Source organism: Urocampus carinirostris, chromosome 2 (genome assembly GCF_059441175.1).
Source record: "Urocampus carinirostris isolate Australia breed hairy pipefish chromosome 2, RoL_Ucar_1.0, whole genome shotgun sequence".
Classification (NCBI taxonomy): Eukaryota; Metazoa; Chordata; class Actinopteri; order Syngnathiformes; family Syngnathidae; genus Urocampus; species Urocampus carinirostris.
The window spans coordinates 27,753,446-27,773,303 of NC_142350.1; the positions used below are offsets into that span (position 1 = coordinate 27,753,446).

The window sequence follows — 19,858 nt, forward strand, 5'->3', positions numbered from 1 at the left end:
AAATATTATTGCTGAAATAATTATATTAATCTATATTTTCATTCAGTTTTAATCATCAGTTAATTGATAATACAAAGCAGTTATCGCTTCAGATTTTTCAGTTCATGTATTCTTCGTGATTTGCTGTCCCGCCACAGTTGTAATGCCTTCTCAAGGTCCAATCCATTATCATCCTCCTCATAGCGTAACCAGGAATATAATTTAGTCCATTTTGGCAGAAAAATCCTTTTCTTGCTAGGAGTATTCTTTTGTTTATTTTCTTTCGTTGAATCGTTCGCTTCAACACAGCAATGCAGTAAGTTAGATTTTTGCAATCCGGAGTTGGAATATGAGGTTGCTCCGTCCACTCCACGCATCGGCCCAGTATTGCAGTACCTCCGGGAACGGTGCATTCGCACTGATCGCCGCATGGCTCTGTGGCAAGGACCTTGACTCAGCCTCTTGGCCGAGAGCAAGTGTATCGGCCCCTTGGCTTTGTAGCGTATTATGATTTGACCGATATCGGATAACGGATAATTGATAAAGAACATAGAACAATAAACCTTACAAAATCCCCCCCACAAGTGTTTTCCTTGCCTCCGCGATCTTTCGAAGAATTTCTTCACCTTTTTTTTCGTGCCGGAATTATTGCCGTTGTTATCACTTTCTGCATTATGTTTCGAATTATTATTGACACTGAAAAAATTACTAATTTTGTGTTAATTTTCACCTTCCCTCAACGACAACCACCACAACAATGACGTAATCTCGGAGCAACGAGATCAGCGTGCAGACGAAAACTCGAACCGCGAGACCAAAACAACAATGGCGGATCTGTCAGACGAAAAGTTTGGAGTGCAGTAAATCCTTGTTAAAAAAAAAAGTAATCAGGTAATAATGATAATTTTGTGTTAAATACGTTGCGTCCTGGGGACGCACGTTGATTTGACACTATGCGTCCCCAGCAAAAATGATGCGTCTAGGACGCAGGGGCGCAGGCAAACGAGAACACTGTATTATAAAAACAAACCTATGCAACAAAAAATAATTACTTGCTGGCTAGACTTGCTTTTAGCTTGCTATTACTATCACTAATTCAAAATCCTTGGTCTCACTATCGCCCTCTGCCATGAGGCGAGAGATTTGTGTGCTTCATTTTAGGTCTGCAGATTCTCAGCCCAGTAAGGTGTTACATGCTAATTGTACTCCTGAAGTAATATTTATAAGAGCAAAATATACTGTCATGGTTGCTTTGGCGTCCAATTGGCCCCCACCATGCGGTGCCAGCTTCCGTCACGGTTGCCAGGGCGCCCAATTGGCCCAGCCCATGGACACCAGCTTCTGTCACGGTTGCCAGGGTGCCCCATTGGCCCCGCCCATGGACATCAGCTGAAAATCGTTGACAGATTGCTCCCTGTGACTACTTAAACGCTGTCCTCTGAGTCGTCCTTGGTCGAAGCATCTGCGAAACTCTGTTTTGACACGTCAAGCCCTGAGAATCTCCGTTTTTGCCTGTGTTTTTGCTCTCGTTTTGCCAAGCCCTGTGAATCTCCGTTATTTTCCTGTGTTTTTGCTCCTGTTTTGCTCTCGCCACAATCTGTACGATTTTGACCACTTCCGCGTTCTGAACAATCTATTCCCGCGACCAACGATCCCCAGAACAAGTGTGCGCTCCTTTCTCTTCTCCCCAATAAATTGTGAGAAACGTTACGCGAGTGGGTTCTGCCTCCTGTTTCCTGTCCTGGTCCTGACATATAAATAGAGTAAAAAATGTTTTGCACTGGCTGATACATTTGCTGGTTCATTTTTTTATTTGTATTTAAAATACAAAATGCATAAAAAATAATAAAATAATCAAACGCCAGATATTTTTGCCAATTGAAAATGTTTAAAAAAAAATCATAATTGTACTTGGAATTTTTAAAAAAATGGTTTTACTTGCAGTTATTTTTGCTCATTAGAAATGTTTTTCAAAAATATAGTCAAAAAATGATCCATGATCATTCTGATCATTTTAAGCATTTTTGTTATTTCAGTAGAAAAATAAACCTAATTGAAAATATGGAAAGATTAGAATAACAGTTTACAAATTGTTAAAAAACTAATTTAATTAACCAAAAGATTATTCATACTACTTCCTGATCTGTGCCGCTTATCCTAAGTAGGGTGACGGGGGTGCTGGAGCCCATCCCAGCCATCCTCGGGCAGGGGACACCCTGAACTGGTTGCCAGCCAGTCGCAGGGCACATAGAGACGGACAACTCACTCGCTCATTCACACCTAGGGACAATTTGAACCGGCGAATTCACCGGACATGCATGTTGTAATGTGGGAGACCGGAGTGCCCAGAAGAAGCCCACGCAAGCACGGGGAGAACATGCAAACTTCACTCGTGGACTCTGGGGTAGCTGTGGGTAAACATTGACTTTCATTAGTAAGTAGCAATAGTGTTTCGTTATTATTAGTGTGGAGCATCATGAACCAAACCAAAATTACACCGATGAAAAAGTGTTGCTTAATTGCACTGTCACATTTTAAAAAAACACTGTAAAATTAAACCCTGCTTGTTGGCTGAAGGTTGATACTACTGTTTATTATGAAATTAAATTACATTGGCATGAATCCAACAGTGCTGAGAAAATCAAATAGACATAACAATATTGAAACAATCCTTAATATTGTTGATTGTACTTCAGGTGGCATGAGTCGGTATATATTCTGGACAAGTTAAAGATGCACAAACACTTTACTAGTGAGGAGTACGAGGGCATGCAATAACTTTGTAGGCCTTGACCTTGAGCACGACACTTGCGATGCCCCTAAGGTCAGGCAGAGTGGCATCAGCGGGACAAAATTGGAAATCTCTTAGCAAATAAGCGGTGAATAGAAAAAGCTCCATTTTGGCAACCGACTCCCCCAGGCAGAGACGAGCCCCCCCTCCAAAGGGGAGCAGGGCTCTCTGCGAAGCCCCGCCACCCTCCAGGAAACGCTCTAAAAGACAAAAAGGTGTGATTTGCGGTATGACGAAAAACGCGATGCCCACCAACCTGGTTTGAAGCTGTACGGCTCGGTCCAGACGGAAGGATCGTGATGAGCTCCGAAAAGGTTTGGGATGATGACCGTGTTCTTGGGGATGAAATAACCGGCAATGCTAACGGATAATTAGCTGGATTACTGTCAACATAGTTACATGAAGATATGCATCATTTGTTACATTATCATTTTCTACATTTTCCAGGGTTCCCACAGATCCTGGAAAAGTCTTAAAGGCATTGAATTGTTTATTCTAAAAATGAGGCCTAATTGGCATTAAAATGTCTCAAATCCTTTATCTCATCCAAAGTAGGGTCGTGGGAGTGCTGGAGCCCATTCCAGCCATCCTTGGGCAGTGGGCAGGGGACACCCTGAACTGGTTGCCAGCCAGTCGCAGGGCACACAGGGACAGACAATTTGCTCGCTCATTCACACCCCGGGACAATTCCGACCGGCCGATTAACCTGAAATGCATGTTTGGTTGATGTGGGAGGATACCGGAATGTCCAGGCACAGGGAGAACATGCAAACTCCCCACTGGGCAGCTGCTGTAGCTGGACTGCAACCCTGAACATCCACGCGCCAGCCAGCCGCCGTGCTACCCATATGTCTCAAATCCAATTTTCGAAATTCGGAAAAATGTTAACACATGAATAAGATTTATATATGTTTGAACTGAACTTTGACTGAGGATTTATGAAGTATTGTAAACATCCTTATTATTTCTTGTTTTCCATGTCTAAAACTGTGGAGAGTGCTTTATTTTTCAAATGGAAGGTTTTCAACTGGACCAAAATGTTATTTAAAAATAAATGAAAATGTGTTTAAAATTGCCTCTAATTCATATGGTGTTTTTTGTTTTGTTTGTTTCAATTGTGGGTTTTTTTGTCAACTTGGTCTTGAATTTGATTTCAAAAGGCATTAAAGAAGCCTTGAAATGTCCTGAATTGAACTTGCCTTAAGCTTTACAAACCCTGATTTTCGTTTATAAAACATTGGTTGTTCGGTGGGGGCAGGGTTCAAGTCCAGCTACCGCAGCCTCCACGTGAAGAGTTTGCACGTTCTCCCCGTGCTTGCTTGGGTTTCCTGCGGGCACTCCAGTTTCCTCCCACATTCCAAAAACATGCATGTCAGGTTAATTGGCCAGTCCGAATTGTCCCTAGGTGTGAATGAGCGAGTGAGTTGTCTGTGTCCCCTGCCCGAAGATAGCTGGGATGTGCTCCAGCTCCCCCACGACCCTACTGAGGATAAGCGGTGCAGATGATAGATGGATGGATGTTCATCTCATCTCATCTCATCTCATTAGCTGCACCGCTTATCCTCAGTAGGGTCGCGTGGGTGCTAGAGCCCATCCCAGCCATCTCCGGGCAGTGGGCAGGGGACACCCTCAACTGGTTGCCAGCCAATCGCAGGGCACACGGGGACAGACAACTCACTCGCTCAGTCACACCTAGGGACAATTTGGACCGGCCAATCAACCTGACATGCATGTTTTTGGAATGTGGGAGGAAACCGGAGTGCCCGGAGGAAACCCACGCAAGCACTGGGAGAACATACAAACTCCGCACAGTAGCTGGATTTGAACCCACGCAGGAGGTTCCCATGACATGAACTGTGCCTCACATGCGCTAACCACTGCGCCGCCGTGCTGCGGATGGTTGTTCAGTTTAGCAATAAAAAAGATGATAGATGGATGGTTGGTCAGTTATTTCATAGCAAACAAAGAGCGATATTTGAAAAGGTTAATGACGCTTACAAGATTTTTGTACATGTTTACTTTTGAAATTTGTTTTACTTGCAATGAAAGGAGAGGCCGTCCAATTTTGTTATACTTGCTGAAAGGTGGGTCACGCAGTTTGAGGTGTCCTTAAAAATGTTAAAATTAAATACATTCTCCAATAAGTATGTGATAACAATGCCCAACTGAGTTCAAAGAGACTTCATTTATATATTTTTCCTGTTCTGTTTTCTCCTGCCTGTTACCTGTTTCCGACCTGTTTCTGGACCCGTTTCTGCCGTGCTCTTCCGTTTCGGCCACCAACCTGTTTTGCCCTGTTTCCTGCCTGATACTTGTTTCTGACCTTTTTTCTAGACTCGATTACAGCCCCTGCTCTCCTGTCCCGGCTACCGACCAGCTTTCCTGCCACCCACGACTATCCCCGCTCGTCACGGAAGTGCCACTTCCGCGTTCCTGCCATCACCTACCCATGTCCGACGATCATCGAAGCGTGGAAGCAAGCACTGCTCTCTATTTCAATAAAACTGAGTAAACAAACGCTATTGGGTCCTGTCTCCGTTTCTGGCTTGTGACAGAAAAAGCATAAAATCATAAAAGGAAAAAAGAAGAAAAAAAATAATAACGCAAGAAAAAAGTAATAGTTAAAACAAATACTTCATGCATTTTGCAAAGATTAACAATCACCCTCCTTGTCATCCAATCAAAACCAAATGAATTTCTAAAAAAAGAAAACATCACAAAAGCCAACTTCTCCCCATACTGACCTGCTGTCTCGGATGGCTCGGTGCGGCACAGCCAGGGGAGCTACAGGTCTGAGTCGCAGCACTTCGTTGATGAGGGAGCTCAGAACAGGAAGTTTGTGTCTCTCGCTGTACTTGGGATAGCGGCCCTCCGGCACCGAGGACATCTCCTCGTACACCTGGGTCTGCACCTTATGAGTAGAAATGAGGAGCGTGTCGGCTCTTGCACGTCCGATTTTTGTCCAAATTCCTATTTTTTCGGGGGTGCAAAAAATATGCGGGAGCGTCCTGCCTCGGGTCGGTGCAAGAGGAATGCGATGGTCCAGTTGAGCCAGGCAGCGGTGGTCTCTGTTCCTCCGATGAGAAGGTCTACAGTGGCCATGTGTACATGGTTGTCCGTCAACATCTGCTGGATATGAAAAACACAACATAAACCTAAGTCCTGAAGGACGGAATCTTCTTCTTTCAAGTGTTTTTTCAACATCTTGGTTGCCAGATGTGACAGGTATCACAAGTGTTGGAATAAATGTCATGATTACCGATGTGAATCACAAGTGCCTGCTCATTTAGCGCCAACTGCTGCGGTCTTTGTTTGGCTACCTGTCCCCATTTAAACCCAGTCCTGTCAATCCCCTGTTTTCAGTCCGTCTGTAAAACTTTGTTTATACAAGGCAATCCTTTTTTTGACCCTGACTCCCGCCTGTCCCATTTTTATTCCCGTTTGTCTCCGGCTACGACCTGTTTTGATCCCGACCAGGTCTGCTCTCCCATCCCAGCTTAAGACCCATTTTTGATCCAGACTACTCTGGCTTACGACTCGTTTCCGACCCCGACCACGCTTTGCTCTCCCAGTCCCGGCTACCGACCAGTTTTTTTTGTCCCTGACACCGCCATCGCTCGCTACAGAAGATCCACTTCTGTGTTCGGATCACAATCCGAGTATGAGAGTGACTTGCTTCCCGCGTCCAGTGAACACCGGATCGTGGGAGCAGCCCTTTCTCTTTCCTTCAATAAAACTTGTGGTCAACGTTACGCAATTGGGTCCTGTTCACGTTCTGGTCCTGACAATAAAACAGTTCCGTTTACGTATAAACATATATGTAAAACAGAATATTCTGGGCTTAGGAGTACAAACAAAGTTGTAAAGATTACACAAGTGCACTTTCAAAATGGCTGACAATCATTTACATACCAGAGGCCTTGACAAAAATAAAACATAAGTCAGTGGAACATTCCTAAAATCCCAGCTTCACACCAATCGCTTGGTGCTAAAATAAAACATGTCAAGAATACAAATGTTGGATTATTTTGATACAACTTTTCTGGGTTGTTTTATGAAAAGACCAAATCTTTCAAGTTGTTTGAATTAAATTCCTCTTTAGGGGTTGTTTTTTTAAGAGTCAACCCATTTTAGGCGGTTATTTTGAACAAAAAGTTCTTTTTTATTACAATATGTACTGAAGGAGGACAGACTTTTCTTCCTCTGCGTGTTTGTTTAACATCCGGGTTGCAAGTTGCAACGGACATAACAAATTCTCAAGTGAAGCAGTTCGGTTGAGGTTTTTTTTACAAATAAAAACAAAACCGAATATTCTGGTCTTGTGAGTACATAACAAGGCTGTAATGGTTTCACAAGTTTGCTTTGAAAATGGCTGACAATCATTTATATACCAGTGAGGTGGATCATACTGGGCTCTCACAAATAATATAACAAGTTAGTGGAAATTAGACGATCCTGTACTCGGGAGGTTCCTGTTTCTCTGTAGGTCTCTCTTTCTCGCCTTCCATCTATAACTATCTCTCTCTTTTCAACCTAACCTTATTTGGCCACTAGGTTTAATTTTCCTCCTCACAGCTGTGGTCATTTGTTTTCATTTCCCCATAGTTTTTCCTCCTATTGCAACTGGTTCTCTTCCCTTTCTTACTAATCTGTGGCCTTGGTTCCTTGCTAGTTTGTTGTATTCCCCGTTACGTCACAATCGCCCTTGTCTCGGCTCCTTTTTCTTTTTAGTGAACCAAATCTATGGAGCACAACTACCACCTGGAGAACTCTTTGACTGTCACCTTAGCTGTTTGGGTTTACTGCAACACTGACCACTTGCCTGCCTTTTCAAAGCACCATTGTTGCCTCAAGTGTTCTAGATACTGTTGCCTCGCTACCTGACTTTCAATGTACCAAACCCTGCCCAAATAAAAGATAACCGATTACTGTACTAACATGGGTTTCTGCAGAGTTTCCACACCACCTAAGGTTATTCACAAGAAAATTTTCCAACTCCCAGCTTCACACCACTTCTTTTCTCACACTGAATCCCGCAGATGGTTTGATATGACTCAAAGCATAATTCAAAGGCTCCCCGAACAGTAAATGGAACACCAGTAACAGTAAATTAGAACACCACTTAAAGCAAAGTAGAGCCTGTATAACGACTGGTTGAATGGATAATGGATGTGATTATTGAAAGGAAAAGGATGTAACTGGAAAACTCATGCAAAGACACATTTCATTGTTAAAACAGTCCATAAATATTGGGACAAAAATCCTTTGTACCGTGCCATTTTTCGTGTCGAGTCCCTCTAGGATGTAGTGCGTGATGGTGCTTTCTGGTTTCTTGTCTTGTGACTGCATGACAGAAAATTAAGGATATTGACAATTGGAAAAATGAATGACCTGTGACTTTCCTCACACAATGATGGAACCTTTTGAGAAATAAAGAAGCCAACACCCACCTTGTAGTCGTCGAGGTGTTTACGAATGATGTTGTCCCTCTTGATCACTTCGCGGATAAGGCGTGAGAAAACAGGGTTAGGCAATTTCTTGAAGAGGACAATCGACACAAGGATTGATTAATTTTCACCGTCGTTAACTTTAAAACGATTAATTCTTGAACTGACTCTCAGCAGGGGAAAGGAGTCCAGGGCGGTAATCCAACAGGAGCCCCAAAGACCCACGATTTCATTAAGACAAGTGTGCAGCTCTTGGAGTTCTGGAGAACTTTTGTCATACTGAAACATTAACCACACAAAGATCAATAATTTGAAAATGGAACAGGTGAAACTGAATTTTAACGACCTGCGTCATTTTATCTGTCCAACTCACGTCCTTTCCAAAAGTCAAAGTGGTGATCACATTACTAGCTGCCACCATGAAATCCTCAGAGAGATCAACAGCTTTCTCTTGGTAGCCTTTTAGAACCTGTAACAATTCATACAACTTATAATATTCTAAGGGCTTGTTAATATGATCCAAAAATAGAATATACATTAAGTAAGTCAATCTGGACCAGGATAAGACTCAAGGCACGACTCAAGGCCTCCACTCCAACAGTGAATCAGATCACCACTTAGATACAGCAATATAGAAGAGAGGTCTCCAATGTGGTGCTGACGGGCACCAGGTAGTGCCTTAAGATTTAAGTTCTGAAAATAGCTAATCAGTGATGGGTCTTTTTGAGTTTCCAGGAAATTTGCTTTATAAGTGTGATGATCCCTTACTGGTTGGCTGAACTTATTTTAACTCAACGTCAAAAAAATGCATACCAGACTGGTAGCACTTTGTGCCAATTAGTAACAAAAAGTAGCTCTCAGTTTATAAGAGGTTGGTGACCCCTGGTCTGGACCGTTGTGATTTCAATTTATTTTACATGTGTGTTAAAAGAAAATATTGTTGATTTATAGAATACATCTGGTAAAAAATATGTGAACTACAATGACTTTTTAAAACAGTTGAAACTCAAAAGTTTGCTCTTGCAGCACATGCAAAAAATACAACTACTTTGTGACTCGTTTGCCTAATTGCCACAAAAGACTAGTTAGCAACAATTGTTTAGTAATCAACACAGTGAATAAAAATAAACTTTTAAAGTGACATTGGGCTATATCAAGCGCCTCCTAGTGGTAAAAACAAATACTTAATTTATTGACGAAACAACATTCATTTGAAAAATGGGCATGTGCATTTTTTTCAATGTTCGTAAGTCAGGAAATTTATCGTTATTTTATAAAACATGGCCCTCACCTAAAGGGAGCTAATATAATTATTCGGTATCCCGAAAAACAAAAACCGTATAAAAGGCTGGGCAAAAAAGAAAAGAAAAGCAAAACAGTGCACTTTGGTCATTTTGAGTCTCCGTAGTTTTTATTCTCCTTTGTTCTTTTAAAGCACTCGTTTTCGGTTGCACTACACAATACAGCAAGATCTTGTGGTTAATTATGACACAGTGCCTCTTTAAAGCACCTTATGATCATCTATATAATTGAACGTAGTTAATTGCTATTATTACATATTATTTACTTGACATCTCAATGCATCCATTCATCTAGTCATCCTACAGTCTCTACATTGTTCTAAGTGGGGTTCTGATTTGCTGTTGAGAGGAGCATTTGAGTCCAATCCAGTGCGCCCTATACTCAAAAAATACTGTACTACTAGGTCAAGAAATTTGTATTTATTTGACGTAACATGATCATCACCTAGAAGGAGCTGACGTAATTGTTCGCCATCTTGCTGCTAACCGTACCCCCAAAAACATAAAACCTGACAAAAGACTGGGCAATAAAATTAAAGAAAAATTGTGCCTTTGTCCACTTTAAGTCTCTGCAGTTTGCAATCTTCTTTGTGCTATGTAGCACTTATTGGTCAAATAATAGTAGACAGTGTGCCTTTAACATTAAATAACCAAAACTGGTTAAAATTGAAATAAAATGAGACAAAAAGAGTTAAAAAAACAACTCTTACTACAATATTAAGTTAAAAAATTCCGAAAAAATAATGTATACTATATTATAAAATTGCAGGGGGACAATATGTGAAGAAAGAAATAAAATAATAAAAAAATAATCAATATGGGAACAAAGAAAAAAAGTGAAAATAAATTATCCTGTTTTACAAAAATAAACAAGAAGAACATAAGACAATTAATTACTTTTATTTTGTAATTTACTATGAAAAATCATACAGCAAAATATCTTCCCAAAAAATGTTTTCTCATTTGATAGAAAACAAGTCAAAATATATTGTAAAATAAAACATTACTTGATTTTACCTTTAGATTCTTTTCCTCGATTTTTAAAAATTAGTCATTTTTCCTCTTTCGGGTTTTTTAAAGTAACCAATCAAATTAACTGAATTGTTTGCCCAGTCCAAATTACATACTTGCTGTTATTAGATAGCCCTAAATTGCAAACAGCAAGCTGTGCTTTTTCTTTGCTCTGTTGTTTAGTTAGTACCGACCTTGCAAAGATGCACTGCCTGTTTTTCAATCAGATGGTGCAAAGACTGCTGGCAGCATCGCAGCAAAGCGCTGTGGACCAGGCGACGGTGAGCCCGCCACTCGTCATTGTAGTCCCCCAGAGAAATGGAGCCCCCTCTGCCAGACACAACATCCCCTGTCCATGAAAGAAAGTTCATGATCAGGGATGAAAGCCCAACCATCTGTCTTTCTAAGACAAATTTTAAAATCTTTTTACGTTTATGCAATGATTGATTTCATTTTCGGGGATTGTAAATTCACCTGTGAATGAGGCGGGCCTCCCCGCAAAGTCCGACCATTTCTTCACCAAAGCTTCTTTTATGACCTCAGTGCTGTTTAGCACCACCATGGCTGAAGTAAAGGACAAAAATACAGATTTTGCACATCTACAGTTCATTCTAAAGCAGGGGTCTCCAACCGTTTTCAAGCTGAAAGTTACTTTATGTTACTAATTAGCACAAAGGGCACCCCGTTTGATAAGCATTTCTCAAACAACAACCTATCATGTGAATACGATGTTGCTATTATGCTATTACGAGGTTGATCGTTGCAAGTATGGTTAAATAGACTCAGTCAACCGCTACCCATCCATCCATCATCTTCCGCTTATTCAGGGTCGGATCGCTGGGGCAGGAGCGTCCGGAGAGAAGCCCAGACATTTCCATCCCCCGGCCACATCATCAAATTTATCCGACAGAGTCCCGAGGTGTTCCCAGGCCAGCCTAGAGACGTAGTCCCTCCAACGTGTCCTGGGTCGTCCCCGGGGGCCCCTGACGGCGGGACATGCCCGGAACAGCTCCTAAGGGAGGCTTCCAGGTGGAATCCATATCAGATGCCCGAGCCACCTCAGCTGGACCCTCTCAACTCGTGGCAGCGGTTCTACACCGAGTCCCTCCAGGATGACTTAGCGTCTCACCCTCCTCAGCCACTAAAAACTAATTTTTATAGAAAATCACAGGGACCAGGCACTAGTGAGATATTTTCAGAACAAGTCTACAGGTACCTTAGCTGTCCTAAGGGGGCATCCTGGTGCCCGTGGGAACCACATCAGAGACCCTTGTTCTAAAGCTTATGAAAACTAGAAGCAAGTCAAATATAGGTGATTACATGTGCTTCCCCATTTCAGTTGGTAGACATTTCCGTAGCGTTGGGCCAGATGTGTTAGTCTAATTGGCAGATGGTCGTGTGTTAAATCCATCATGTTACCGATAATAGGTCTGCTCGGAGGACCTGAATGGAAACAAGAAGAATCAAATAATAATCTGCGTGCCTAATATAATAATATATATATCCTGCAGTAGTTACCTGGTAGAGTTTTCCATTTGGGACATTGAGAGTCATTCGTTGGAGCAAAGAAAGTTTTGAAGAGCACCAACAAAAGGATGGTAGCGCCTACAATGAGCACCAGCATCTCTGTTGGCATCTTGTGTGTCCCGTAATACTGACACCCTTTGAAAAGATCTTCATAGAACTTCTCACCCTATTTATAATGATTCAAAGCATCTGTGTTTGTGTGTTTTACTCCTCATGTCAAGGGCTTCTAAACGTTTGGTTTTGTATCTCAATCTTTCCTGGCCAAGGACGTGATAACACCTACTTGCCAACATGGCAGATTAACTTGACATGTTTTTGTTTCATGCAAAGAAGGAGCACACACTCATTTTCCCTTAACAGGATATGTTTAATGAAAAACCAGTCAACAACCAACCCGCAAATTTTTCAACTGAGGGTGACAGTGCATATTTACTGTAGTAGTCAGATAAATCTAACGCAGAACTGCTAAAATGGCTGGAAAGAAAGACATATTTGCAAAGGTCAACAGAGATAATGCAGCGGTGAGGTTCAATAGTCACAAAACTGGTGGAAAATGATAAATAACACATTGAGAACCTTTCTTCATCTGGAATTTATGTTGGAAGTTTGATCAGTCTTAGCCATGCGTCACAGGAGAAAACCTGGAAGGTCTGAACTTCATCTCAGTCCAAGGAATGGAGGAGTCTTTACCTTTCCAGTCTATCCACACGACTCCCTGTATTAGATTAACCGCAATGATAATAATGTTATGTCAGTGGGTAAAGGCACAAAAATAAAAAGTCGAGTAAATTCTATCAGTACCTGGTTATTAGTGTTAATGCCATAAAGACCATTGAGGTTGGTTTTGTAGCAGTTTTTATACCACCAGCCGCCCATGTAGGCCCGGGAACAGTGGATCCCCAAAGAATCAGGGTCCTGATCCCTCGTTGAGAAAGGACGCCCGTTGTGGTACTTCATAGAGTCACCTGACCAAGTAGAGTACTGTGTTTATTACAGTGACTTTCTAATAAAAGTTAGCAAATTTGAGGTAAATATGTGACCTGCTGTTCCTGTGTAACCAGCGACTGAGAGGGCAAAGTAATTCTCCTCAGAATCAATGGAGAAGTTAGCGTAGTGAGCATAAGCCGTTTCATTTCCAGCTCGCAGGTCCACCCTCAAGCTTACTGGACCGATGCTGGTCAAGTTGTGCAGAATCTCATTTCCTGTTGATAATTAAAGGGGAAAGAAAATAATATAGATATAAATCCCACTTTTAATTGATTTTTATTTTTTACCGAGCCAGAAATCTTCACTAAGGTTTCCAAAGCCGACTTTGTATTCATTCCAGGTTCTGTAGAAATCAGTTTTTGCACTCATTCTTCTTTGGAAGACCTACAGAGGAAAAAAAGATTTTTGGTAAACATGTTTTATTTTACTATGTTGCTACAATGTATAACACAGGGGTGGCGAACAAGTTTGACACAAAGAGCCGAAATTTTTTACCGTGAGAGTCAAAGAGACACACCACACACTGACCCACATTAGACGTAACCTACGCAGATGATTGGCAGTCAGTTTTGTCCGGAGCAGCATAAAAACAACAAATCTGCTAAATTAATTTAAAAATATTATTTATTATTTGTTATGAAAAGTGAAAAAAAAACTAAACATGAAACGAGGCAAAGAGCCACAGTATATAGAAAATATGATGAGGCAAAGAGCCGCATTCTTATTAGAGCCGTGTGTTCGCCACCCCTGGTAGAACATAATTGAATTTCACCGTCCAACCGCCTCCATCTGTCTCCATGTCGCAGTACACTCTCAGGGTTTGGCTGTTTTTCCCCTGGGGGTAGATATCGACCTCCCCTGACTGAAGAGCTCCATTCAGCAGCTCCTGAGAGCATTCAGTTGGGAAAGGGAAACGAAGCTTCCCTATATTGTGATGTGCAGGTCTTAAGATAAATGTGACCACTTGATCGAAGGGTTTAGATTCTGTGCTTACCTGTGATGAATTCTGTGGTTACAATCGATGTGTAATGTCCATCTCTCTCGCCTTCTACAAGAATGTTATAGCGAGACATGGGTAACAGGCCTGTGAGTTTATACTCTGAGATAGTGGGTTCCAGTATAAGCACCTGGATAAAAATAACAATATACACTTTATAGTAAGATATTATGAAAACATGTAATCTTTGGGGAATGAAAATAATGTTATATGGCTTACCTGTGCCTCTCCTCCTGCCACGAGGTAGGTCAGTCTGTAGCTGTGATAAACCACAGTAGAGCTTCTCCAAACAATTAGTGCAGACCGAGCACCCACTTCACTCGCTTTGATCACTTATGAGATAAACAGAAATGGCCAAATTAAACGTTCTGTTCTTTTCTCAACCTGATTAAACAAGCCTGGCCTCTACGTACCATTGGCAGTGCTGAAAGATATCGAAATGGCTGAACTTTGAAGACTGTCCTTCTGGCCAAGAACTTTGACCGTGTACACTGTACCTCTCTGCAAGCCTCTCAGCTGATGCTCCACTGAGTTTCCAGACACCATAACTGTCACAGTAACATTGGGAGCTATGACAAAGAAAAATGACTTAGTTATAGAATTAGTAGACTGTATAATAATGATTAAAAAAAGTTTTAAAGTTTCATCGCTCACTTTTGGAGGACTCGTAACTGATGATGAAACGGTCTACCTTGCCCAAACTGGGAGTCCATTGCAGCACAGCTTTGGTATCCGTCACGTTGATGGCTCGAAGATGGGTTGGCATTGCTGGGACTGCAGATGAGCAACAACATACGTAATCCCAAACCTGTCAAAATTTAGGAACAAAGTAAAGCGGAACTTGTGCTGTACCTGTGGTGATAATGGACACAAGAGCATCGCTTTGAATTTTGCCTTGTCTTGTGGTTACAGTAACAATATAAGATGATCCGGCAGACAACTTGGAAAGAACAGCATACGTCTGCTGCGAGTTCAAGTTAACTGAATGGGTCTCACCTTGCGGGAAAAATTGTAAATGATACATTTAGTTATTAATTACAGTTATGGATATGGGTGGTCTGTGTTTTTGACAGACCTGTGACAATGTGTGTGTATGTCATTGTGTAGCCTGTGATTGACGTCTTGGGTTTGGACCAGGAGACCATGAGTGATGTCTCTGTTATATTACTGAAGAGCATATCAGTGGCTGGCTCGGGACCTAAAAAGGAAAAGGAGATCGAATACAATACGTGAAGTAAAAAGATAGTGTGTTTCTGTCTCACCTGTAGTTGCAGTAACTCTGAAAATCCTGGATTTTCTGTTCACTGTGGTACCATATATGTGCAAGACATAAGGCGTGTTGGTGCGTAGGTTACTAAACTCAACCGACCGCACATTTCCAGGCACCACTAGTATAATCCTTTTGGTTTCTGTTTTGCTTCTTGAAGCAACAACTTTACTTGAAGATGAAGTGATCTCTTTGTGTACCATAACCTCAATTTTACTCTTGTCTATCTGAAAACCCTCCTCGTCAAATTCCTGGTACTCGTCTTCATCACCTTCTGTTTTAGGCTCTCTTCGAATCACTGTGAAATTCTTGAACATTCCTTGCGGTGCTGACCACGAGATGATGAAACTGTGGGAGGATATGTTCACAACTTTCACAGAACCCAATCCTCCTGACCTTGTGGTGCTTGTCATAGAACCACCATGTGGAGTTTGGATTTGGGAAACTTTACTTTTGTCAGAAGTGGGTGTAACTGAAGCATTCACCACATATTGACTCTTCAGGGTGACACTCCCTTTTCTTATCTTGCTTGATTCTGTGTTATCGATAGAATCCACAGCTAAAGGACCTTCTCTTTTTCCAGTTTTTGCAACACCAGACTGCACTGTTGCAACAAATTTGGTTTGTTCAACATTGCCATGAGCAGAGTGTAGAGTACCCTTTGCTTGTCCTGACTTGCTACCAACAGAGTGCTTGGTCATGGTATCTTTGCTCTGTCCAGTTTTGCCATCAACAGAATGCTTTGCAAAATGATCTCTCCCCTTATCAGTTTCGCTGGCATCTGTGTTATCGATAGAATCAACAGCTATATTACCTTTTCTTTTTTCAGTTTTGGCAACACCAGTCTGCACTGTTGCAACAAGTTTAGTTTGCTCAACCTTGCCATGAGCAGAGTGCAGTGTACCACTACTTTGTCCAGTCTTGCCACCAACAGGATTCTCTGATACAGAATATCTACCCTCATCAGTCTTGCTAACGTCTGTGTTACTGCTAACATAACGCACAATATTCTGTCCTTGTTCAGTCTTGCGAACAACAGTGGTAGTATGCCTGTCCTGCTCAATGTTGCCATTAGAGGGCACAGTAGTAGTACTTTTCAATTTCCCCATCTTAATAGCAATTGTGTTTTTCTCGTCAATAGTGTGTCTTGCTTGATCAGTGTTGATATCAACAGCATGCAATTTTATGGTGTCTTTTCCTCTACTCGTCTTGCTAGCATCTGTGTTTTTGGTTTCAATATCGTGCACAGTGGTGGTAAGTCTGTCTTGTCTAGTCTTACCCTCAACAGATTGCAATGTTTTTGTTGCGCTCCCCTTTCCGGACTTCCCATCCACAGCGTCCACTTCTGCAGCATCCCTCCCCTTTCCGGTCTTGCTGGAATCTGATGTTCTGTCATCCCCCAACACCACAGATGTACGTCCAGTTTTAACATCTTTCAATAAATGTATTCCAGTCCTAATTTTGGTAGGATGTCTGTTTAGGTCTTTGTTAGTGGGTACGTTTGTAGTACCGGTCTGTCTTTCAGTCTCTCCAGCAATGTGATGTACAGCAGGATCCACTCTAATTTTTTTAATCTGCTTTGACCCTGATGTTTGAGTTGAGTTCTTAGCAGTTAGTGTAGATTGCTCTTTGACATCCTTGGTAGCTAAGTTTTTGTTTGACGCCACAATCCTGGTAATAATTGTTGCATCTTTTGCTGTCCTGTTTAAATGGGTAACATCACTCTGTGTTACATTAGTTTGAGGTTCATCTTTGAGTTGATCTGATTTTGAATATGTTTTCGTCATGGTTCCATCCTTGAAGACTTTCAACTCAGGTGTTTTAGCACCCGCAACCATTGTTTTGCCTTTGTGTGTCTCTTCTCGCTTTCTACCTTCATGCCTTAACAAAACCTGTCCAACAGTAGGTACAGTGGTCTTTGTGGAACCTTTCATCATCATTTTCTTCTCCATGTTGATGTGTGATTTGGCAAGACCTAGTTTAGCAGAAGCAGCTAACTTTGATTGTGTGTCAGTCTTGGTGGCATCAGTCCCCTTCTTCCCTGGTCGTAGATTTGCTACAATTTTGGATCTGTCCTCTATATTTTCCTTGTTAGTGGTTCTTTCTTTGTTGTCTGTCTGGGCTTCGATGTCCAATTTGACATTTGTGAACCCTTTGGCTTCTTTTGGGATCATAAAGCAAATACATCTTTGTTAGACCACAAATTTAGGATCAAAACATGTTTCTATTGTTCATTTAATGGAACAATCACTTACTTTTAGTGCAGTCTAGACCAACAAATCCTTCCCGGCAGATGCATTTTCCTATCTGACTTCCTTCATTGCCACTAAAACCATTAGGACCTGATCGGGAAACAAAGTTTAGTATTTTTAATGTGAAAAACGCTAGAAATCATGTACAATACCCATACATTTGTCTTTAAGGGATGACATCTCTCTCTCCAACTTGACCAAGCGGTCTTTCAGCTCAGCCATCTCGGCTTCACAGCCACCAGCACAGGCACCAGGCATTAAACTGATTTTGTGTGTCATGACCAGGGGAGTGCCAGGTTTCAGGCTCATTTCGTGCTCTTTGGTGTTGTTAGACTCGCAGTCATTGGCAAAAAACAACTTGATTGGGTGCGCAGGTGCAGTCTTTACTTTGGTGTCACTGAGATCTTTGTTTACAGTTGCCTGATCCGCAGAAGATAAGGCCGTGCCCTTGACAGCAGTAGAGATACTAGCTGTATTTTGCTCTACGAGCGAAGTTTTGTCTTTCGAATTCTTCATGTCATTACTAGAAGGATTTTTTACAACAACAGTAGAGACCTTTGCTGAAGTTGAGGTAGCTGTCTGGGCTGTGGGTGCCGGCTTTTCTTTAGTGTTAATTCTTTCTCCAGTGGAGACAGATTTTGCGGCAACAGTCTTATTGACAGCAGCTGGGAACTTGGTTGTGGTGTCACCAGCTGACTTAAATATTGACTGAGCATTTTGAACTATGGAAGGGCCTGGTTTGACTTTGACAATTTTTCTATTGCTGAATAAAAGAGATTTATCAGAAGCAGTCTGATTGGTGGAATACTGGAGTTTTTCCTTAGTGGCATTACTGCCATTGACTGATACTGACCTTGCGGGTCCTGACTGATCATCAAGTGCTGCAGTTGGCCTAGTATTGTCCTTTGTAACTTTTGCTTTGTTATCTTTGGTGGATTTGGCTAAACCTGTCTGATTAGCAGACCGATTGGGCTTGGCTACTACTCCTATGGTCTTCACTGTCGGGGCCGCAGGGGTGGAATCTGCTGTAGGTCTGGGCTTACTTCTTGCCGTAGAGTTTATCGCTGGAGGTTTTTGGTTGGGGAGAGGAGTCGGTAAAACTGTGGCATTGTTGTTGTTTGGATTTAGGGTGGAGCGACTGGTCAGCTTGGTGGCAGCAGTGCTGGTTTTTGGTTTGGGAACGGTGAGAGCAGCATTGGTTTTAGTCAAGCCATTTCCTGTAGAGTTTCTTTTCTGATTGGTGTTGGTTTGAAGTGAAGCAAATGGGGTGAGGAGAAGGAGAAGTCCAAGTGTAAACAGCATTTTGAGGCAGTGAACAGCGATTGCCTTTGGAGTATCTGTATGTTGCTTTAGAGAATGTGAACTTCTCTGCGGGGTTCAGAGAGCTCTCAACTATAAATGAAAAACAGACAGGATGAATCATTTTTATTTTTGGATGATAGACAGTTTTGATGAGCTTATTTTTAATGAGCTTATTTACAGGAATGAGGTCATCGTCATTATGTGGTTGTTTACTGATAAGTATTTATTGGTGGTTAATATGCTATGCTATAGTAATCTTTATGCTCATACATACTATCTTGCATTGATGAATAAAACACAGTATTTTTTTATTAAAGGAGCTGTCCAGAATTTAAAACTTTTTTACTCTCTGCTGCTATCACCTGGTTTAAACTAATAATCGCAACTCAGTCATCAAGTATATGCACACTTAGACGAGATTGAATAAGCTTTTCTTTTTTCACCTTTTTGGGGGTTTGGGTTGGCATTTGGACTGTATTTGAATCAGGCCTTTTCTTACTTCTACCATTTTCATGCTACTAACAAAAAACGTCGATGACTAGAATTAAGTTACTCTTCACCCTCCCTTCCTTCTACCTAATGTGTTGCGAAAAGGCTGTTTGCATGAGTTGAACATTTCCAAAATATTTTTCATAGGAAAAATATTGTACTTTCAACTTTTTTAGGAGGCCACAAACCACAAATTAGGCAACACACATTTAAAGAATGCCATTAATGCTACATTTTTTATTTCTCTTTTTCTTGATGCCGAATGAAACTGAAAAGAATATATAATATTGCACAATACCGTGCGGAAAAAGAAAAACCTAAATAAGCAAACTATGCAGTATCTTTTTCATTGCATTATTATGATTATTATTATTACTTCGGCCAATTTTTCCAAGCGCTATGTTGTAAGTAATTATTTTTGGCCTATTCTCTTCAAAGTCTTTATTTTACAAGTTTTACCCTGCATATAATGTTTCGATATAAATTACATTTAATGGTAAATGGACTG

At 41.4% G+C, this 19,858-nt stretch overlaps 2 protein-coding genes and 1 pseudogene across 6 annotated transcripts; 1 reads left to right on the forward strand and 2 right to left on the reverse strand.

Moving 5' to 3' along the window:
• Positions 1–273: 273 nt before the first annotated feature.
• On the forward strand, positions 274–397 carry LOC148371566 (U2 spliceosomal RNA; annotated as a pseudogene).
• Positions 398–2,627: 2,230 nt separating this feature from the next.
• cyp21a2 (cytochrome P450, family 21, subfamily A, polypeptide 2) lies at positions 2,628–12,185 on the reverse strand. Of its 5 annotated transcripts, none has more exons than XM_088327897.1 (12): positions 12,048–12,185; positions 11,850–11,972; positions 11,004–11,093; positions 10,724–10,878; positions 8,591–8,686; positions 8,386–8,496; positions 8,221–8,307; positions 8,042–8,113; positions 5,783–5,896; positions 5,515–5,681; positions 3,027–3,130; positions 2,628–2,970 (listed from the first exon to the last, which is right to left on the reverse strand). In XM_088327897.1, exons 1-12 carry the CDS (start codon positions 12,163–12,165, stop codon positions 2,729–2,731), a joined length of 1,479 nt encoding a protein of 492 aa, XP_088184023.1. In that variant the 5' UTR covers positions 12,166–12,185; the 3' UTR covers positions 2,628–2,728. The 5 variants fall into 5 exon arrangements, with proteins under 5 accessions (XP_088184023.1, XP_088184022.1, XP_088184024.1 ...); XM_088327896.1 differs by having other exon boundaries at positions 3,023–3,153; positions 5,783–5,899; XM_088327898.1 differs by lacking the exon at positions 8,591–8,686 and having other exon boundaries at positions 3,023–3,153; positions 5,783–5,899.
• A 312-nt stretch (positions 12,186–12,497) lies between these two features.
• On the reverse strand, positions 12,498–18,861 carry tnxba (tenascin XBa). The gene is made up of 15 exons (XM_088327899.1): positions 17,716–18,861; positions 17,563–17,665; positions 16,851–17,468; positions 15,303–16,751; positions 15,116–15,238; positions 14,893–15,036; positions 14,695–14,814; positions 14,454–14,609; positions 14,260–14,372; positions 14,038–14,170; positions 13,816–13,967; positions 13,331–13,427; positions 13,097–13,258; positions 12,858–13,021; positions 12,498–12,771 (listed from the first exon to the last, which is right to left on the reverse strand). The coding sequence occupies exons 1-15, from the start codon at positions 18,859–18,861 to the stop codon at positions 12,673–12,675; spliced, it is 4,779 nt and encodes a 1,592-aa protein (XP_088184025.1). The 3' UTR covers positions 12,498–12,672.
• Positions 18,862–19,858: the final 997 nt, after the last annotated feature.